Genomic DNA, 22,334 nt, shown 5'->3' with positions numbered 1-22,334 from the left:
TTAAAACGCCTTTTAACCCAACTTCCTGTCCTCCCATAGATAACCATTTGTTAAGAGTTGGTTCCATGGTTGCCAAAATAAGGATGAAATAAAAAAAAAAAGAGTTGGTTGTGGAATAGTTATAGTCCTTTTTTCTCTGTATTTGCATGCATATGTTTGTACATATACAAATAACAAGTATGTGATATATATTTTATGACTTTTCTCCCGAAGAGTGTCACTTAGGGCTCTTTTCATATCAGTATTTATATGTTCACTTCATTCTTTTTGATTGATACATAGTATTTCTTCCTGTGTGCTTCTCTAGCTTTGACTACTAGGGTCAGTTTAGAGTATGTCTTTCTAGCCTTTTTTATATGCATTCACCCATATGTGAGTACATTTAGAAATACATAGTTTTGTGGGGTTTTTTTTAACACAAATAGTATGTAGATGTAATATACATGTTGTACTACAACTTACTTTTCTCACCTTATAGTATATATATGTAGGAGATTTTTATATATCAGTATATATCCATCTTGCATTTTTTAAACAGATGCTTATTATTTCACAGTATGGACGTACCATGTTTATTTCAGCATTCTCCTATAGATGGATATTTAAGTTCTTTTCAGGTTGATTTTGTTTGTTTGTTTGTTTTGCTATTTAAAACAATGTTTCAGTTTTAAAAAGCCCTGTACCTACATATTTGTTCACATGCAGGAATATTTCTCAAGCGATACTACTAAGGATTGGAATTGCTGGGTGACAGTTATGCACTATGTACTTGGAATTTGCCCTATGAAAAGGCTATTCCAGTTTAGCTGCCAACAATGCATGGAATACCAAATTTCTTATACAATTCTCAAACTTAACAGATATTTATTTTTTGCATCCTGATAGATGAAAAATGATACTGAATCATTTGAGTTTGTACCCCTCTGTTTACTAATGAGTTTGAGTAATCCCCTTACCATACATGTATTGGCCACTTGTACTTACTTTTTTTTTTTTTTTTTTGCGACAGAGTCTCATTCTGTCACCCAGGCTGGAGTGCAGTGGCACAGTCTCGGCTCACTGCAAGCTCCACCTCGTGGGTTCACGCCATTCTCCTGCCTCAGCCTCCCGAGTAGCTGGGACTATAGGCGCTCGCCACCACGCCTGGCTAACTTTTTTGTATTTTTAGTAGAGACGGGGTTTCACCGTGTTAGCCAGGATGGTCTTGATCTCCTGACCTCGTGATCAGCCTGCCTCAGCCTCGCAAAGTGCTGGGATTACAGGCGTGAGCCACCGCGCCTGGCCTATGTTTAGCTTTTAAGTCCACATGGAATTTATTTTTGTGACTGGTTTTTGGTAGGGCTTTAGCTTACCACTCCTCAAAATTGATAACCAGTTATCCCAACACAACTTATTATACTACCTGTTCTTCACAAATTTGAAATGCCATTTTTACCATAGACTGCATTCCTATACATACATGTGTTTGTTTCTGTACTAGTTCTATTTCATTAGTTCATTTGTCTATTTTAAATTAAATTTTTTATTTTTTAAAGGCGGGATCTTGTTCTCTTGACTAGGCTGGAGTGCAGTGGCATGGTCATAGTTCACTGCAGCCTTCAACTCCTAAGGCTCACAAGATTCTCCTGGCCTAGTGTCCCATGCCACCATGCCAGCTAAGCTAATTTGTCTGTTTCTGTGCTAAAACCACATTGTTTAACTTACTATAACTATATGTTACTATCTGGTAAGGCAAGTTCTTGTTGTTCTTTATCAAGATTTTCTTGGCTTTCCTTCTACTCTTTAGAGAATCAGCTTGTCAGTTTCAGACAAAAACATCTCTTTGGGATTTTGATTGAAATTGCATTGATTTTGGAATAATAGTGGGGGGAGGGGAATTGTGAAGATGTTGATATTGGGTCTTTCCATCAAGGAACATGGTGTAGTTTGTGTATTTCAGTAAAATTTCATGGTTTTCTTTATGTAGGTGTTGTATATTTCTTCTTGAGTTTGTTCCTAGACTAGTATTTTATAGCTTTGTTGCTCTTATGAACAGGATAATTGTTTTTGTTTGTTTGTTTGTTTTTGAGATGGTGTCTTGCCCTGTCACCCAGGCTGGAGTGCAGTGGCACGATCTCGGCTCACTGCAACCTCCGCCTCCCCGGTTCAAGCAATTTTCCTGCCTCAGTCTCCTGAGTAGCTGGGACTGCAGGCGTGCGCCACCATGCCTGGCTAATTTTTTTGTATTTTTAGTGGAGACGGGGTTTTGCCATGTTGGCCAGGCTGGCCTCGAGCTCCTGACCTCAGGTGATCCACCCGTCTGGGCCTCCCAACGTGCTGGGATTACAGGCATGAGCCACTGTGCCTGGTCGATAGTTGTTTTTTCAAATTACATTTTGTAATGATTACTGAGATATATGGCAGATTTCTGTATGTTGATTTTGTCTTTGGCCTGTTTGCTGAACTCTTGTTAGTTCCTTGTTAGTTATAGTTTTTTAGTTGATTTTCTTGGATTTTCTAGATAGATAAACATGTAGTCTGCAAGTTTTGAGTTTTGTCTTCTACTTTCTAACATGTGTAGGTCTTGTTTTATTTCCTCAGTTGGTAGTAGGAAATCTTGGCTTATTCCTGACTTTAACGATTGTTTATGTGAAAGATGCTTGCCCTCATGTGTAGGATAAATGCTAATTGAAACCACACTGAGATTCCTTGCTTAAACTTATCAGAGTGTTAAAAATCAAAATGTTTGATAACACTCTTTGTTGTCAAGACTCTGGGGTAAAAGACACTCATACGTTGGAGGTAGGAGTTTCAATTGGTACATTGCCCATGGAAGGCAATTTGGCAGCATTATATAAAGATACACATGTATTACATACATTATTTTGGATATATTAGTATACTTAAATAAATAAAAGTTTAAAAAATAAATATGCAAATTTCCTTTGATCTTGGCAGGGCACAGTGGCTCACACCTGTAATCCCAGCACTTTGGGGAGGCCGAGGCCAGCGGATCACCTGAGCCCAGGAGACCAGCCTGGCCAACATGGTGAAACCTCGTCTCTACTGAAAATACAAAAATTAGCCAGGCATGGTGGCGTGCGCCTGTAATCCCAGCTACTCCGGAGGCTGAGGCAGGAGAATTGCTTGAACCCGGGAGGTGGAGGTTGCAGTAAGCTGAGATCACACCACTGCACTCCAGCCTGGACGACAGAGCGAGACTGTCTTAAAAAAAAATTTCCTTTGATCTAGCAATTCTAGTTCAGGGATACACACACACACACACACACACAATGAAATCTACAATGTTATTTATAATAGCAAACAATTGCATACTACAAAATAAGAATGAGAAACTTATATGTACTGAAAAGGAAAAACATGTATCTTAAGTTACTATGACTATAAAAAGAGCTTGGTGTGTACTGTGTTCCTTTTTGTGTAGATAGTGAAGGAGAGAACATATATTTGTTAATTTGCCTAAAGAGATTCTGGAGGAATACACAAGAATCTGTTGAGTGGTTACCTGTTGGTGGGGCAAATGGAATTGAATGGAAGGGAGATAGAGTTGGGAATGAGCCTGCCCTTTATAAACCTCTTTACTTGATATTTGAGCCACATGATTGTATTATATATATGTATATGTACATGTGTATATATATAATATAGTACATACATTGTGTTTTTTATATATATATACATATGTGTGTATATATATATGTGTGTGTATATATATATATATATATATATGTCTTTTATTTTTTTTTGAGACGGGGTCTCACTCGGTCACCCAGGCTGGAGTGTAGTGGCACAATCACTGCTAACTGCAGCCTCAACCTCCCAGGCTCAAGCAATCCTCCTACTTCAGCCTCCCAAGTAGCTGGGACTACAGGCGCATACTACATGCCTGGCTATTTATTTTTTATTTTTTGAGATGGAGTCTCGCTCTGTTGCCCAGGCTGGAGTGCAGTGGCGCTATCTTGGCTCACTGTAACCTCTGCCTCCAGGGTTCAAGCGATTCTCCTGCCTCAGCCTCCTGAGTAGCTGGGATCATAGGCACGTGCCACCACGCCCAGCTAATTTTTGTATTTTTAGTAGAGACGAGGTTTCGCCGTGTTGGTCAGGCTGGTGTCGAACTCTTGACCTCAGGTGATCCACCCACCTTGGCCTCCCAAAGTGGTGGGATTATAGGCGTGAGCCACTGTGCCCAGCCACGGTTGTCTTTATATATATTCCTAGGGCTTAGATAAGTGTATTTATCATTTTATGAAGGAAAAATGGCTACATGTAGGTAATTATATATAACTGTGAACTTAGTAAGAGACTCCAGGTTTGAGGCCTGATTTTTGTAAACTTTTTCACTGGGCCATGTTTCTACATTGTTGAATGTAGAAGAGATATTATCCTGGTCACTGGAGCATATCCCTTTGGCAATGCCTACATGGTTCATTACTGAAAAACTTTAGAAAATATATGGTTTTCTGCCTTCCTAAATAGAGTCTCCTGAAAATCATTTAATGTTTTCTGGAGTATTGTTGAATAGTACTTTAATATAGTGCTGTCCCTAGGGGTTTTTGAGACATAGAAAATAAAAGCTTGCATTTATTGATTATTATATTGTGCCTGGCACTGTGCTAAATATTTTATATGTGTATTTTCATATTGGTCCTGTGAGACTTCACAAATGCAATGAAGAATGATTGAGGTTAACTAATTTGCCCGAAATCTCTTCCAAGGATTGAAAGGCAGAACTTTGATTCCAGATTTCTCCCACTCCAGGGCATGTGTTCTTTTTTTTTTTTTTTTTTTTTTTTTGTTTTGAGACAGAGTCTCACTCTGTGATCCAGGCTGGAGTACAGTGGGGTGATCACAGCTCACTGCAGCCTCAACCTCCCTGGGCTCAGGTGATCGTCCCCACCTCAGCTTCTCAAGTAGCAGGGACTACAGGCGCACAATACCACACCCAGCTAATTTTTTATTTTTTGTAGAGACAGGGTTTTGCCATGTTGTCCAGGCTGGTCTTGAACTCCTGAGCTCAAGCAATCTGCCAGCTTCAGTCTCCCCAGGTGCTGGGATTATTACAGGCGTGAGCCACCACTCCCGGCCGACCGAGCCTGTGTTCTTTTTTTTTTTTTTTTTTTTTTTTTGGCGGATCAGCTAATTTTGAATTCCAAAATAATAAGTTCACAAAAGCTATTATTAATGAAAATATTCAACACCCAAGGTGATTTACAAAGTTTAACTGAGATACTATCTTGTTCCCAGAACATTTATAAACACAACATATATATATATACACACACATGTGTGTGTGTATATATATATATATCATTGAGTTAATTTTATATATTGAAAATAGGAATATAAGATATAAAAATAAAAAACACAAAGGTTTAAGTGAAAGTTTTTGTAATTATATATTTATATTGGGATTGCAAGATGAATATAATGCTATTTATTTTATTCTTTTCTTTCTGAATTTATAGGGCTTGGAAGTATTTTGCACAGAAAACGATCTGTGTTCTGACATTTCCCTAAAGTTCTTTGAACCTCAAGATAGAGATGATCTCTATTTTTATACTGCCATGTAAATAGGTTTGGTGCTCACCCTTCGTTGTTTTCTTTTTTTTTTTTTTTTGATACTGAGTCTCACTCTGTCGCCCAGGCTGGAGTGCAGTGGCGCGATCTTGGCTCATTGCAACCTCTGCCTCCTGGCCTCAAGCGATTCTCGTGCCTCAGCCTCCCGAGTAGCTGGGACTACAGGCATGTGCCACCATGTCCGGCTAATTTTTTTTTTTGTATTTTTAGTAGAGATGGGGTTTCTATTCATATGAAGGTAGTTCAACTCCTAAGGATCTGGGATAGGAAGTAAGAGAAGAAAAATGCTGTTTCTAGAATCGCCTCTTTGTGGTTCTAATTTCTTCTCATCAGTACCTATAATTGCCAAAATAATATTTTTAAAACTCTGGGAAATATGAATTCACTTTGGTAATAGTTCATTCCAAGTATGTTTTAATAACTCTAGATAAATATATTTAAATACCCTTATATTTTAACATCCACCAAATTAAATGGATTTTGAAGAATCCACTCAGATACATATATACATACAAACATATATATATATATTTGTTGTTGTTGTTGTTGTTGTTGTTGTTGTTGAGACAGAGTCTCCCTTTGTTCCCCAGGCTGGAGTGCAGTGGCACAATCTCGGCTCACTGCAAGCTCCGCCTCCCGGGTTCACACCATTCTCCTGCCTCAGCCTCCCGAGTAGCTGGGACTACAGGCGCCGGCCACAGCTAATTTTTTGTATTTTTAGTAGAGACGGGTTTTCGCCGTGTTAGCCAGGATGATCTGGACCTCCTGACCTCGTGATCCGCCCGCGTCGGCCTCCCAGAGTGCTGGGATTACAGGCGTGAGCCACCGCGCCCGGCCTCAAAATTTTTTTTTTTTTTTTTGAGAGAGAGTCTCGCTCTGTCGCCCAGGCTGGAATGCAGTGGCACGATCTCCGCTCACTGCAAGCTCCACCTCCCGGGTTCACGCCATTCTCCCACCTCAGCCTCACGAGTAGCTGGGACTACAGGCGCTCGCCACCACGCCCGGCTAAAATTTTGTATTTTTAGTAGAGACGGGGTTTGACCGTGTTAGCCAGGATGGTCTTGATCTCCTGACTTCGTGTTCCACCCATCTCGGCCTCCCAAAGTGCTGGGATTACAGGCGTGAGCCACCGCTCCCAGGCGCCCGGCCTCAAATATTTTTATGTTTAGTCAGGTCTTATATTAGTTTATGAGAACCAAGACTCAGTTTTGTACTACAAGGCAGTGAGTTATTCATATGTTTGTGATCATTGATTGTGGTCAGAACCACAAAGCTGAAAGACTGCAAAAGGAACATGTGAACCTTCTATGCTCAATATACTGACTTTGGAGTGGAATTTGCTTTTTCTTTTTTTTTTTTTCTTTTGAGACGGAGTCTCGCTCTGTCACCCAGGCTGGAGTGCAGTGGCGCGATCTGGGCTCACTGCAAGCTCCGCCTCCCAGGTTCACGCCATTCTGCCTCAGCCTCCGGAGTAGCTGGGACTACAGGCGCCCGCCACGACGCCCGGCTAATTTTTTGTATTTTTAGTAGAGACGGGGTTTCATCGTGTTAGCCAGGATGGTCTCGATCTCCTGACCTCGTGATCCGCCTGCCTCGGCCTCCCAAAGTGCTGGAATTACAGGCGTAAGCCACTGCGCCCAGCCAGAATTTGCTTTTAATTAATGTTATTTCCTTAGTTTTTCATGGAAAATGTGAATTTTCCCACCTTTGCCAGAGAAAATACTTATATTTTTATATTGAAGCCCAAAGTTTTTTTTATTAAGTTGCAAGGCTAAATTAAATTATTCTAATTTACAAAGTTGCTAGATAACTAGAATGGAATTATCTTTAAAAGTGGATTTTGGGGACAGGCATGGTGGCCCATGACTGTCATCCCAGCACTTTGGGAGGCCAAGGAGGGAGAATCTCTTGAGCCCAGGAGTTTGAGAGGAGCCGGGGCAATGTGGCTTGACCTCATCTCTACAAAAAAAATTAAAAATTAGGAGTTTGGTGGCACGTGCCTGTAGTCCCAGCTACTCAAAAGGCTGAAGTCGGAGGATCGCTTAAGCCTGGGAGGTCAAGGCTGCAGTGAACCGTGATCACACCACTGCAATTAAGCCTGGGCGACAGAGTGAGACCCTGTCTCAAAAAAAAAAAGTGGATATTGGGATTTAAAAATATGGAACGCTTCACGAATTTGCATGTCATCCTTGTGCAGGGGCCGTGCTAATCTTCTCTGTATCATTCCAGTTTTAGTATATGTGCTGCCAAAACAAGCACGAGCCTGTGTTTTTTGTTTGTTTGTTTGTTTTTGTTTTTTGAGATGGAGTCTTGCTCTGTTGCTCAGGCTGGAGTGCAGTGGTGCGATCTTGGCTCTCTGCAACCTCCACCTCCCGGGTTCAAGCAATTCTCTGCCTCAGCCTCCCGAGTAGTTGGGATTACAGGCGCCTGCCACCATGCCCGGCTAATTTTTGTATTTTTAGTAAAGACGGGGTTTCATCAGCTTGGCCAGGCTGGTCTTGAACTCCTGACCTCGTGATCCACCCTCCTCGGCCTCCCAAAGTGCTAGGATTACAGGCATGAGCCACCGCGCCCGGCTGAGCCTGTGTTCTTAAACTGTTTTATGGTGAAGATCCACGATGGCCCCACATATACCATAGTCAAGAAACTATTGAGGCCTGGCATGGTGACTCATGCCTATAATCCCAGCACTTTGGGAGGGTGATGAAGGCAGATTGCTTGAGCCCAGGAGTTTGAGACTAGCCTGTGCAACATGGCAAAACCCTGTCTCTACAAAAAAATACAAAACGTTAGCTAGGTGTGGAGGCTCACGCCTGTAGTCCCAGCTACTCGGGATGCTGAGGTGGGAGGATCACTTGATCCCAGGGAAGTCAAGGCTGCAGGAAGCCATGATTGCTCCACTGCACTCCATCCTGGGTAACAGAGTGAGGCCCTATCTCAAAAAAAAAAGAAAAAAAGGAAGCTATTGAATCCACGATGGTCCCAGATACGTTATACTTAGTGAAGTTCTTGGCCTAGTTTTTCTTATTCGTTGTTTACCTTTAGGTCACCAGCTATTACATTTTATTGTTGTCAGGCCTTTACTTTCCTCCTGGGATTCTTAACCCAGGAGGCCAGGCTAAAGATGAGAGTGGACACAATGAGGGGTGGGAGGGTAAGTATAGTTTTTAAAAGGCATATTTGATAATGTGATGGTTTTGATTTTCATCAAAATGTTTTGCTTTCAGATTTTTTTTTTTTTTGAGACAGATTTCACTCTTGTCACCCAGGCTGGAGTGCAATGGCACTATCTTGGCTCACAGCAACCTCTGCCTCCTGGGTTCAAGTGATTCTCCTGCCTCAGCCTCCCAAGTAGCTGGAATTACAGGTGCCTGCCACCACGCCCAGCTAATTTTTGTATTTTTAGTAAAGACAGGGTTTCACCATGTTGGCTAGGCTGGTCTGGAACTCCTGACCACAGATGATTGCCCACCTTGGCCTCCCAGAGTTCTGGGATTACAGGCATGTACCACCACGCCCAGCCATATTTAAAAAAAAATTTTTTTATAGGCAGAATCTCTCTCTGTCACCCAGGCTGGTGTGCAATGTTGCAATCATGGCTCACTGTAGCCTCCTGGGATCAAATGATCCTCCCACCTCTGCCTCCTTAGTAGCTGGGACTATAGGCGTGGACCACCATGCCCAGCTTATTTTTTTTAATTTTGTTTTTTGTAGAGACAGGGTCTCCCTGTGTTGCCCAGGCTGGTCTCAAACTCTTGGGCTCAAGCTATCCTTCTGCCTCGGCAACTCCCGCCCCAAATACTGGGAGTACAGGTGTTAGCCACTGGCCCTGGCCAGGACATCATATTTTATTGAGATACAATTTATATAACATAGAATTTACAAATATAATATAAAAGTCAATGATTTTCAGTAAATTTATAGAGTTGTAAAATCTTGATTACAACTCAATTTTAGTTCATTACCATCATCCCTGAAAGATTGCTTGTGCTTATTTGCAGTCAATCCTGTTCCTGTGCCCCAGCCCCAACCACTAATCTATTTTCTGTTTCTGTAGCTTTGTATTTTCTGGACATTTCATATAAATGAAATCATATAGTATGCAGTCTTTTCCTCTGACGTCTTTCGCTTAGCACAATGTCTTCATGGTTCATCCTTGTTGTAGCATATATCAATACTCCATTCCTTTTTTTTTATTATTTTTTATTTTTAGAGATGGGACCTCGCTATATTGCCCAGGGTAGCAGGCAGTGGCTATTCATGGGCGTGATCATAGCACACTGCAGCCTTGAACTTCTGGGCTCAAGTGATCCTCCCACCTCAGCCTCCTGGGTAACTGAGATTATAGGTGTGTGCCACCACACCTGACACCATTCGTTTTTATTGCCCAGTAATATTCTTTTTTTTTTTTTGAGATGGAGCTTCACTCTTTCACCCAGGTTGGAGTGAAGTGGCGCCATCTTGGCTCGCTGCAACCTCTGCCCCCTGGGTTCAAGCGATTTTCCTGCCTCAGCCTCCTGAGTAGCTGGGATTCTAGGTACCCACTACCACGCCTGGCTAATTTTTGTATTTTTAGTAGAGATAGGGTTTCACCATGTTGGCCAGGCTGGTCTCGAACTCCTGACCTCAAATGATTCACCTACCTCGGCTTCCCAAAGTGCTAGGATTACAGGTGTGAGCCACTGTGCCCAGCCTGCCCATTAATATTCTATTACACCTAATACATTTTGTTTATCCGTTCATCAGTTGATAGACATTTGGATTGTTTCCACCTTTTGGCTATTGTGAATAGTGCTGCTATGAACACTTGTACAAGTTTTTGTGTGGACATATGTTTTCATTTCTCTTAGGTAGATGATATCATATGGTAACTCTGTTTAACTTACTGAGGAACTGCCACACTGTGTTCCAAAGCAGCTGTACCATTTTACATTCCCACTAGCAGTGTATGAGGGTTCTGTTTTCTTCATGTGCTTGCCAACACTTGTTACTGTCTTTTTTTATTGTAGGGTATGAAGTGGCATTTCATTGTGGTTTTGATTTGCATTTCCACAATAAGTAATGATGTGGAACAACTTTTTATGTGTTTATTGGTCTTTTGGATTTCTTCTTTATAGAAATGTCTATTCGGATCTTTTGCCTATTTTAAGATTGGATTATTTGTCTTGTCATTATTGGGTTCTTTTTTTTTTTTTTTTTTTTTTTTACACAGGGTCCCACTCTGTCACCAAGGCTGGAGTGCAGTGGTGCGATCTCAGCTTACTGCAATCTCCACCTCCCAGGCTCAAGCGATTCTCCTGCCTCAGCCTTCTGAGTAGCTAGGATTACAGGCGTGCGCCACTACTGCCCGGCTAATTTTTGTATTTTTAGTAGAGATGGGGTTTCACCATGTTGGCCAGGCTGGTCTTGAACTCCTGATCTCAAATGATCCACCCGCCTCAGCCTCCCAGAGTGCTGGGATTACAGGTGTGAGCCACTGCACCCGGCCATTATTGAGTTCTTGATATAGTTTGATACCATCCCCTATCACATATATGATTTGGCACATACTTTCTCCTCCCCTGTAGGTTGTCTTCACCTCTTTCTTGAAGGTATCCTTTGAAGCACAAAAGTTTAAAATTTTGATGAGGTGAAGCTTCTCTGTTTTTTTGGTTTTTTGTTTTTTTGAGACTGAGTCTTATTCTGTTACCCAGGCTGGAGTGCAGAGGCGTGATCTCGGCTCACTGTAACCTCTGCTTCCCAGGTTCAAGCGATTCTTGTGCCTCAGCCTCCTGAGTAGCTGGGATTACGGGCACATGCCACCATGCCTGGCTAATTTTTGTATTTTTAGTAGAGATGGGTTTTCACCATGTTGGCTAGGCTGGTCTCAAACTCCTGACCTCAAGTGATCCACCTGCCTTGGACTCCCAAACAGAGGCGTGAGCCACCGTGCCCAGCCGAGGTGCAGCTTCTTAATTTTCTCTTTTATGCTTGTGGTTTTAGTGTTGTGGCTGGGAATTGTCTGACCCGAGTTACTGAGATTTACTCCAATGTTTTCTTCTAAAAGTTTTATAGTTTTAGCTTTTGTATTTAGGACTGTGATCCACTTTTAAATTTCTGTGTATGGTACGAGGTCGGGGTCCAGCTTCATTCTTTTGCATGTGGATTGCAGTTATGCCACAAGTTTGGTTGAAATAACTGTTCTTTTCCCATTGAATGGTCTTGACCTCTATATTGAAAATCAATTGACCATAAATGTTACGGCTTTTAGACTCTCAGTTCCATTGACCTATATGTCTGTCCTTAACCTGTTGTTCATTTCTAATTTATTCATTTTTGGTAGGAGAGCATGCTTTGTATGATTTCAATCTCTTTAAATTTGTTGAGATTTGTTTTATTGCATAGCATATGATTTTTTTTTTCAGAGAATGTTCTATGTGTGCTTGAAAAGAATGTCTATTTTGCTATTGTTGGGTGAAGTGTTCTGTAGATGTTACTTAGGTCAAGTTGGTTGATAGTATTGACCAAGTTTTCCATATACTTGTTGATTTTCTGTCTAGTTACTCTCTCCATTATTGAGAGTGGGGTATTGAAATCTTTTGCTATTACTGAATTATCTATTTCTCCAGTTTTGTCAGTTTTTATTAAATGTATTTTGGGACTCTGTTGTTAGATGTGTTTATGGTATATTGTCTTGATGAATTAACTTTTATCCACGTAAAATGCCCCTCCTTTTCTCTAGTAACATATTTTTGTCTTAGGGTACTGGTTTTTAAAAGACTGAGGGAAGATTTCTTTCTTCATCCTTCTTATTTGCTTCTTTTTTTTTTTTTTTTTTTTTGAGACAGAGTCTTGCTCTGTCACCCAGGCTGGAGTGCAGTGGCATGGTCTTGGCTCACTGCAGCCTCTGCCTCCCAGATTCAAGCTATTCTCATGCCTCAGCCTCCCGAGCAGCTGGGATTATAGGCACGTACCACCACACCCGGCTAATTTTTGTATTTTTAATATAAATGGGGTTTCACCATGTTGGCCAGTGTGGTCTCAAACTCCTGACCTCAGGTGATCCACCCACCTCAGCCTCCCAAAGTGCTGGGTTTACAAGTGTGAGCCACCACGCCCAGGTCTTATTTGCTTCTTATCCTATACTTTGGGAAGCCAGGTGTTAGAATTATTATACCAGAGCACCAGTACTTGCCACTCCTCAATTATATTAGGGGTCTGAATAAGATTTTATTTTGTTTTTTATTTTAATTAATTAATTTTTTTTGAGACAGAGTCTCACTCTGTCACCCAGGTTGGACTGTAGTGGCTTACTGCAGCCTCAACTTCCCAGGCTCAGGTGATCCTCCCACCTCAGCCTCCCCGGTAGCTAAGACTACAGGTGCATGCCACCATGCCTGGCTAAGTATTTTTTTTTTTTTTTTTGAAACAGGTTCTTGCTCTGTCGCCCAGGCTGGAATGTGGTGACGTGATCTTGGCTCACTGCAACCTCTGCATTCTGGGTTCAAGTGATTCTTGAGCTTCAGCCTCCCAAGTAGCTGGGATTACAAGCATACACAACCACACCTGGCTAATTTTTGTATTTTTCAGTAGAGACGGGGTTTCGCCATGTTGGCCAGGCTGGTCTAGAACTTCTGACCTCAGGTAATCGGCCTGCCCTGGCCTCCCAAAATGCTGGGATTATAGGTGTGAGCCACCGTGCCCAGCCCAGCCTATTGTTTTTAAATTAAAAAAAAATTTTCCCAACACCATGGACCTGAAGGCAAAGTTTTTTTTGTTTTGTTTTGAGACAAGGTCTCTGTCACCCAGGCTAGAGTGCAGTGGCTCTGTCAATCTTACTACAACCTTGTCCTCCTGGGCTCAAGGGATCCTCCTGCCTCAGCCTCCTGGAGTTTGGGCTACAGGCACATGCCAACATACCCAGCTAATTTTGTAATTTTTTTGTAGAGATGGGGTCTTGCCATGTTGCCCAGGCTGGTCTCAAACTCCTGGGCTCAAGCAATCCTCCCTCCTTGGCCTCCCAAATTTCTTGGCAACCTTGTGGGTTTTTTTGGGGGGATGGGGAGGGTGGGGCAGGGGTGAGACAGAGTCTCACTCTGTCACCCAGGCTGGAGTGCAGTGGTGAGATCTCAGCTCACTGCATCCTCCACCTCCCAGGTTCAAGCGATTCACAGCCTTCACTGCCCAGGTTCAAGTGATTCTCCTGCCTCAGCCTCCCGAGTAGCTGGGACTACAGGCACCTGCCACCATGCCTGGTTAATTTTTTGTATTTTATAGAGATGGGGTTTCACCATGTTGCCCAGGATGGTCTCGAACTCCTGAGCTCAGGCAGTCCACCCACCTTGGCCTCCCAAAGTGCTAAGATTGCAGGCGTGAGCCACTGCACCCGGCTATTCTTGTTGAAAATCAATTAACCATAAATAATATGGCTTTATTTCTGAACTCAATTTTTATTCCATTTATCTATACATCTATTCTTATGCCAGGACCATACTGTCTTAATACTGTACCTTTGTAGTAGGTTGTTAAATCAAGAAGTATGGATCCTCCAAATTTGTTCTTTTTCAAGATTGTATTAGCTTTGATTATTATGGGTCCCTTGAAATTCTATATGCATTTTAGGATTAGCTTGATGTTTTCTGCAAAGAAATCAGCTGGAATTTTGATGAAGTAAGTTGAATGTGTAGAACAACTTGGAGTATTTGTCTCTATTTTGTTTGTTTTATTTTATTTTTATTTTGTTTATTTTAGTTCAAGGTTTTTTTTCTTCAGCTTTTCAAATTTGATATTTCTGTGCATTTTTGGTTTGACATAATTCTTAACAAATCTTTGTGACAAACCGCGCCCTTTGAGGTGCCTAACATAGTAAGATATACAGGCTTAACTTTGCAGTGCATGATTGTGGTGAGAAGGGAAGCATTTTCTTATTGGTGGTTTGACTACTCACTTGAAAAACTTTTTCCCACATATTTTCACATGTTTATTGTGCAAAGTTTTAGAAAATACAAAAAAGCAGAAAGAAAAATCCATAATTTCAGAGTTATGTCTGTAAGCTTGTATATATTCCTTTTTACATTTAACCATATAATATATAGGGAACGTCTTTTATCTCACTGAAGACTACAGTGTTTTATTGTTGTTGTTGTTTTGTTTTTTGAGACAGAGTCTCCATCGCCCAGGCTGGAGTGCAGTGGCGCAACCTCAGCCTCCCAGGTTCGAGTGATTCTCCTGCCTAAGCCTCCCGGGTAGCTGGGATTACAGGTGCCCGCCACCACACCCTGCTAATTTTTTTTGTATTTTTAGTAGAGTCAGGGTTTCACTAAACCAGGCTGGTTTGGTCTCGAACTCCTGACCTCAAGTGATCTGCCCGTCTCGGCCTCCCAAAGTGCTGGGATTACAGGTGTGAGCCACCGTGCCCAGCCTACAGTGTTATTTTTAATGTTGTGGCATACCTCATTTTGAGATACTTAATTAAACACCAATTAGGCTTATGTTTAGTTTTTTCCATAAGTGCTAGAATGAACATCTTTATAGTTAAATCTTTGCACAGATTCTTGACTATTTTCTAAGGCAAGTTCCTATAAGTAGAATTGCTAGTTTAAAAGAATACGTGGTTTTGAGTCTTTCTTGCTATTGTTTTAGGATAGTGTATTAATATTTGACAATAGTTTCTGTTAAAATCTGAAGGCAAGCTTATAAATATTTGCATTATTTCAAATTGCTGTTGGATGTTTATAGCAGCAACATTCACAATAGTCAAAAGGTGGAAGCAATCCAATCCATTGGCAGATGAATGGGATGAACAAAATGTGGTCTATAACATATGGAATATTATTCAGCCTTAAAAAGGAATGAAATTCTGATACATGCTACAACATCAGTGGACCTTGAAAATATTATACTAAGTGAAATAGGCCAGACACAAAAGGACAAATGTGGTCTGATTCCATTTATATGAATTACCTAGAATAAGCAAATTCATAGAGACAGAAAGTAGAATAGAAGTTACCAGGGGTGGGTGGGGGCTGATAGGGAATCATTGTTTAACTGGTACAGAGTTTCAATTTGGAATGATTAAAAAGCTCTGGGCATGGATAGTAGTGATGATTGCACAACACTGTGAATGTACTTAACACCACTGAATTGTATAATTAAAAATGGTTAAAATGGTAAATTTGACGATATGTATATTTTAGTACAGTAAAAGAAACTACTATTGATGAATTCCAGAATTTTAGACAAAAACCACCTAGAAACCATGTGGTTGTTTTACTTACTGTGTTTGTCACATTGTGGCTAAGTGAACTCAGGGTTTGGGTACTCATTTTGAATTTGATGGATTGACAGATGGAGCTGAGAACTAGGTTTCTAACCAATATTCATGCAATATGAAGACAGATTGAGCTATATACTAAGTAGTCTGCTAGACACTGAGGACTAATGGTAAACAAGATAAGACACAGTCCCTAGAGTCTGTTGGTTCCTAAGATTGGACAGAAAAAAGAATAAACTTCTTATTAAGGAAAAAGGGATTAAAAAATCAGGTGATTTGTTTTCTCCTTAATGATTTCCTTTGTAGGGTGATTTTAAAATATCTTTTCCCCCCCTTCAGGTTGCTATGGAAATACATGACCACGCAAAAGGAAGTCCATTCTGATAATTCTGATACCTGAGATGTAACTGGACTGAAGAGTAGAAACAGGAAAAATTTTAGTGCCAACTTTAATTACAATGGCCACTGATTCAGGGGATCCAGCCAGCACAGAAGATTCTGAGAAACCTGATGGAATTTCATTTGAAAACAGAGTTCCCCAGGTCGCTGCAACTTTGACAGTAGAAGCTAGACTAAAGGAGAAAAACAGTACCTTCTCTGCTTCTGGGGAAACTGTAGAAAGGAAGAGATTTTTCCGAAAGAGTGTTGAAATGACAGAAGATGACAAAGTTGCCGAATCATCCCCCAAAGATGAGAGAATTAAGGCTGCAATGAATATTCCAAGAGTAGATAAGCTTCCTTCAAATGTGCTGAGAGGTGGACAAGAAGTTAAATATGAACAGTGTTCAAAGTCAACCTCAGAAATCTCAAAAGATTGTTTCAAGGAGAAAAATGAAAAGGAAATGGAAGAAGAAGCAGAAATGAAGGCTGTAGCTACTTCTCCTAGTGGCAGATTCCTGAAATTTGACATAGAACTAGGAAGAGGAGCATTTAAAACAGTATATAAAGGACTGGACACTGAAACATGGGTTGAGGTTGCTTGGTGTGAGCTGCAGGTAGGTATATAATCTTCTTGGTTATAATAAATTCAAGTTTTAGCTGGCCTGGCCTTCTGTGTGATTCATGATTAAAATGTATCATGGATTAAAATAAAATAAAGGGCTTGTCCCCCACATCCTAGAAATTATGGTCCTTTCCTATATCCTCTTAGGAGCTCACTCCAAACTTTTTTTTCTCCTGTTGTTTTCTTTTCTGTTTTAAAGGGGAAGAAAAAAAAATCTATCATGGCTTTGTTTTTCTTTTTCTTTTTTCTTTTTTTTTTTTTTGAGGCGGAATCTTGATGTGTCACCCAGGCTGGAGTGCAGTGGTGCAATCTCGGCTCACTGCAACCTCTGCCGCCTCAGCCTCCCAAATAGCTGGGATTACAGGTTCACGCCACTACGCCCCGCTAATTTTTTGGTTTTTTAGTAGAGACAGGGTTTCACCATGTTGACCAGGCTGGTCTTGAACTCCTGACCTCAGGTGATCCTCCCGCCTCGGCCTCCCAAAGTGTTGGGATTACAGGCATGAGTCATGGCTCCTGGCCTATCCTGACTTTCTTTTGGAAAAATTGTTTTAATTTGTTAGCTTTAGGAAAGTCCCCAAACTCTTAATGTCTCCTTTTGAAAACTTTTCATAAATATATGACTTATGAGTTGATTGTTATACTAAGTACTTGAGAATGTGATTGGGAAATATATTCAGTGTGGCATATACCTTTTCTCTTTTTCTTTCAATAAAATCTTGGGGGTTCATGTGGTGTTTTTCAGAACAGGAAAGGTTTTACTTGATTCTTTGAGGACCTTTACTGATAGAAGCTCATGATGCCTTTGAGTTTACCTCAGAGAGTATCTCTGGAAGAAATAATCACCAGAATCTATTGAAGTTATTCAACTAGAATGTGTTTAGAAATGAGAAATGAAAGCAACAGGAGAATGATTGAATTGCCTACATATTTGGTTCCATAATAAATGTTCATGTAGTACTTTTAATTAATGAAGAACTAAATAGGGACAGAACATCATAGAAGGGGTTATAATGAGAAGTTTTAGACAGATGTGGGTCAAATATAAGGAAAACCTCTGTGACCTCAGTCAGCCCATAGGAAATGGTTGGTTATTGATCACATGGGATGCTTAAAATTAAGATGGAATAAAGCCAGTTGCTAAGAACAGGTTTCTGTTGCTCAAATTCCAGTGGTCTCCGTGAGTGTAGGTGTATATGTATGAAAACGCCATGATTTCACTCATTCTGAATTTGCTGTAGGTTGCTGTTCAGATAGGTTGGAATTTAGTCCAGGTTTCTGCATTTCTAGGAAGCTTTTTGTTTAATGCCATGGTTTCCAAACTTTACTGTTTATAAGAGTCAGTATTTGCTTCATATGCAAACTCTAGGGCCCATTGGTACAAATTCTGATTCAATAAATCTGGATTGGGGTGCAAGACTGCAATTTTTAAAAACTTTCTAAGTGCTTCTAATTTAGGGAGTCCCTTGAACACTCTTTAGAAAGCAAGTTACTTATCAGTCAGACCCATTCCGGTGGGCCTCGAAAGGTATGTGCATGTGTGGAGTTTGCTTGGTTTTCTTCTCACCTGCTTTTTACCCTTTAAGAATTTTATATGGTATACATTGTAGTAGAAATATTAGATAAGGCAGGCAAGGAAGCATCAGAATGACCTAAAATTCCAGTACTTTGAGTACAAGGCTTTAAACATTTTAGTATATACATCTTTCTGGTATATGTATGTGTGTGTGTGTATATATATATATATTTATATATATGCACACATATATCTTTCTATAAAATTTTATAATCTTTATTTTCACTTATCTTGAATCTCTTTTCATTATCTGTAAGTGTATATTTATTTATTTATTTTTGTTAGTGTATATTTACATAATTTTTTTCTTTTTAAATTTTATTTTTTGATTTCCAAATTTTATTTTAAGTTCAGAGGTACATGTGCAGGTTTGTTACATAGGTAAACGTGTGCCATGGTGGTTTGCTGCATAAATCATCCCATCACCTAGGTATTTAGCCCAGCATCCATTAGCTGTTCTTCCTGATGCTCTCCCTCCTCCCACCCACCCCCATTTTTTATTTTTTATTTATTTTATTAATTTTTTAATTTTATTTTTTGAGACAGAGTCTCACTCTTTTGCCCAGGCTGGAGTGCAGTGGCATGATCTCGGCTCATTGTAACCTCCGCCTCCCAGGCTGAAGCAATTCTCCCACTTCAGCCTCTCGAGTAGCTGGGACTACAGGTGCGTGCCACCACTCCTGGCTAATTTTGTTTTTGTATTTTTTTTTATTATACTTTTAGGATACACGTGCACAACGTGCAGGTTTGTTTTTGTATTTTTAGTAGAGATGGGGTTTTGCCGTGTTGCCCTGGTTGGTCTCAAACTCCTGGGCTCAAGCCATCTGCCTGCCTTGGCCTCCCATGGTGCTGGGATTACAGGCGTCAGCCACTGTGCCTGGCCTACATAATTTTTTAAAAATAGATGCCTACTATTTCATTATAAGGTTCTTCTAGGTTATTTAAGCAGTCCCATATTGTTGGATATGTAGGGCCTTTTATTTTTTTGGGAGACATAATCTCATGCCGTCATCTAGGCTGGAATGCAGTGATGCTGTCTTGGCTCACTGAAGCCCTAACGTCCCGGGCTCAAGTGATCCTCCCACCTCAGCCTCCCTAGTAGCTGGGACTGCAGATGTGTGCCACCACACTCAGGTAATAGTGTTTTTTGTTTGTTTGTTTGTTTGTTTGTTTTAGACGGAGTCTTGCTCTGTTGCCCAGGGTAGAGTGCAGTGGCACAATCTCGGCTCACTGCAACCTCCACCTCCCAGGTTCAAGTGATTATTCTGCCTCAGCCTCCCTAGTAGCTGGGACTACAGGTGCGTGCCACCACGCCTGGCTAATTTTTGTATTTTTAGTAGAGATAGGGGTTTCACCATATTGGCCAGGCTGGTCTCGAACTCCTGACCTTGTGATCTGCCTGCCTCGGCCTCCCAAAGTACTGGGATTACAGGCGTGAGCCACCATGCCTGGCCGTGTTTTTATTTTTTGTGGAAATGAAGTCTTACTATTTTGCCCAAGCTGGTCTCACACTTCTAGGCTCAAGTGCTCCTTCCACTTTGGCTTCCCAAAATGCTGGGATTATAGGCATGAGCCACTGTAGCCTGCCAAGGTTTTTCCTCTCTACTATTTTACTATTATAACCATGGCTATGATGAACATCCTTGTGTATAATATTGAAAGTTATGTAAATTTTAATTTCATCTCTGCATTGTGACATCAGTAGCACTCAACTTTGCATGATACCATCTGTAAATGAGGGAAATAATTTCCATTCACTTGGTAGTAGGGTACATAGTAAAGATAAGTCAGTCATTTTGCAAGCTGTGTACTCTAGTTATGTTAAAGGATGTTTAGGTAAAACTTGAAAATATTTCAGTGGGAGAAACTGCATAGGATACTGACTTCTTTTTTTTTTTTTTTTTTTTTAAGACAGAGTCTCGCTCTGTTGCCCAGGCTGGAGTGCTGTGGTGCAATCTTGGCTCACTGCAACCTCCTGGGTTCCAGCCTCCTGGGTTCAAGCGATTCTCTTGCCTCAGCCTCCCGAGTAGCTGGGATTACAGGCATGTACCACCATGCCCGGCTAATTTTTGTATTTTTAGTAGAGGCAGGTTTCAACATACTGGCCAGGCTGGTCTTGAACTCCGGACCTCAGGTGATCTGCCCGCCTTGGCCTCCCAAAGTGCTGGGAGTACAGGCGTGAGCCACCGCACCTGGCTGTAGGATACTGACTTCTATCATTCACCTCTGGAAAGGTTTAAAAATCTCATAAGGTCTTACTACTCGAAGTGTGGTCCCTGGACCAGCAGCATGGACATCACCTGGGAGCTTGTCAGAACTGCATATTCCCAGGCCTTATTCCAGACATTCTGAATCAGAATCTGACTTTTGGTAACACATCCAAGTGATTTGTATGCACAGTTAAGTAGAGTTTGGGAAGCACTTGAAATATGGGACCAAACCCAACAGCTAGCTGAAACGCAGTAGGCATTCCTTTAATACACTAACATGATCTCTATATTATATTATGTATTCTGATTTCCGGCTTCCAGTCCAGACTTCTCAAATTGGAATCTTTAGGAGATGAGCTCCAGGAACTTACTGTTTAAAAGTTCCCAAGATGCTGGGCATGGTGGTGCTCACCTATAGTCCTAGCTACTCAGAAGATTGAGGCAGGAGAGTCACTTGAGCCCCAGAGTTTGAGGCTGCAGTGAGTTGTGATTGTGCCCCACTGCACTCCACCCTGGGTGACAGAATGAGACCCTGTCTCAAAAAAAAGTTCCCTAGGTGATTGGATACATAGCCAGATTTCAGAATCTCTAATGTGGAGGAAATGTAATATATAAAGTACATTTTAATTTACACAGAAAACAACAATTGTAATTTTCTGTTCTAAAAGGAATGTCAGAATTAGTGGACTTATTTAATCAGTTTTTGGATATTGCTTCGTCTTCTCCTTTTTTTTTTTTTTTTAAGGCAAAGTCTTGCTCTGTTGCCCAGGCTAGAGTACAGTGGCATGATCATAGCTCACTGTAACCTCGAATGCCTGGGCTCAGGATCCTCCCGAATAGCCAGGACTACAGGCATAGGCCACCATCCCCAGCTAATTTTTTTTTTTTTTGAAATATTTTGTAGAGATGCCTTAGCCTCCCAAAATGCTGGAATTACAGGCATGAGCCACCGTGCCCAGCCTGCATATTTGAAATTAAGAAAAAACTAGCTTATTTATAATCCCAGGAGAATAAGGGGCATCATCTTTGAATTACTTCCTGAGTACAATGCAGTTTGTAATGTACAATTTCTCATTATTCTTCTACAGTCTTATTTATTATATAAACAAGTCTGTAGAAGAAGACCCCAGTGAGCAGTTTGAATGTCTAAATTATTCTAGATTCTTTTTCATTCTTTTTTTATATGTGTGTGCGAGATTGTATATATAATATATATATAATTGATATGTCCATACTTTTGTCTTATCAATTTGATATATGTTCTATTTATTACCATTATTAAAATATATAAACTATAGCATTGACACTACCTCTTGCTTAATTTTCTCCCCTAATGTTAGGTAATTCTTTTCTTTTTTTTTTTCTTTTTTATTTTTTGAGACAGGGTCTCTCTCTGTCACCCAGGCTGGAGTGCAGTGGTATGATCACAGCTCACTGTAGCCTTGACCTTGTGGGCTTAATTGATTCTCCCACCTCAGCCTCCCTAGTAGCTGGGACCACAGATGTGTGTCACCATGCCTGGCTAATTTTTGTATTTTTTGTAGAGACGGGGTTTTGCCATGTTGCCCAGGCTGGCCTCAAGTGATCTGCCCGTCTCGGCCTCCCAAAGTGCTGGGATTACAGGCATGAGCCACCACCACCTGGCCTTTTGATTTTTAGAGACAGAGTCTCACTCTGTCTGCCAGATTGGTCTTGAAGTCCTGGGCTCAAGTGATC

General features: G+C 40.9%; 1 protein-coding gene and 1 non-coding gene across 10 annotated transcripts in view; one reads left to right on the top strand and one right to left on the bottom strand.

Annotated features, from left to right (window-relative positions):
- WNK3 (WNK lysine deficient protein kinase 3) overlaps window positions 1–22,334 on the top strand; it is a 162,610-nt gene that overhangs the window by 7,556 nt on the left and 132,720 nt on the right. For all 9 annotated transcript variants that reach the window (XM_054676971.2, XM_024353382.3, XM_024353376.3 and 6 more), the window contains exon 2: window positions 16,169–16,824. In XM_054676971.2, the coding sequence (XP_054532946.1) occupies window positions 16,288–16,824 (537 nt within the window). In that variant the 5' untranslated portion in view covers window positions 16,169–16,287. The remainder of the gene's footprint in view (window positions 1–16,168; window positions 16,825–22,334) is intronic.
- On the bottom strand, window positions 7,730–7,836 carry LOC112207121 (U6 spliceosomal RNA). The gene has a single exon (XR_002941590.1). It is a non-coding gene; the product is annotated as a U6 spliceosomal RNA (small nuclear RNA).

This window comes from Pan troglodytes, chromosome X (genome assembly GCF_028858775.2).
Source record: "Pan troglodytes isolate AG18354 chromosome X, NHGRI_mPanTro3-v2.0_pri, whole genome shotgun sequence".
NCBI lineage: Eukaryota > Metazoa > Chordata > Mammalia > Primates > Hominidae > Pan > Pan troglodytes.
Note: the sequence above shows the minus strand (reverse complement) of the source record. Positions and strands in the feature narration are given on the sequence as shown.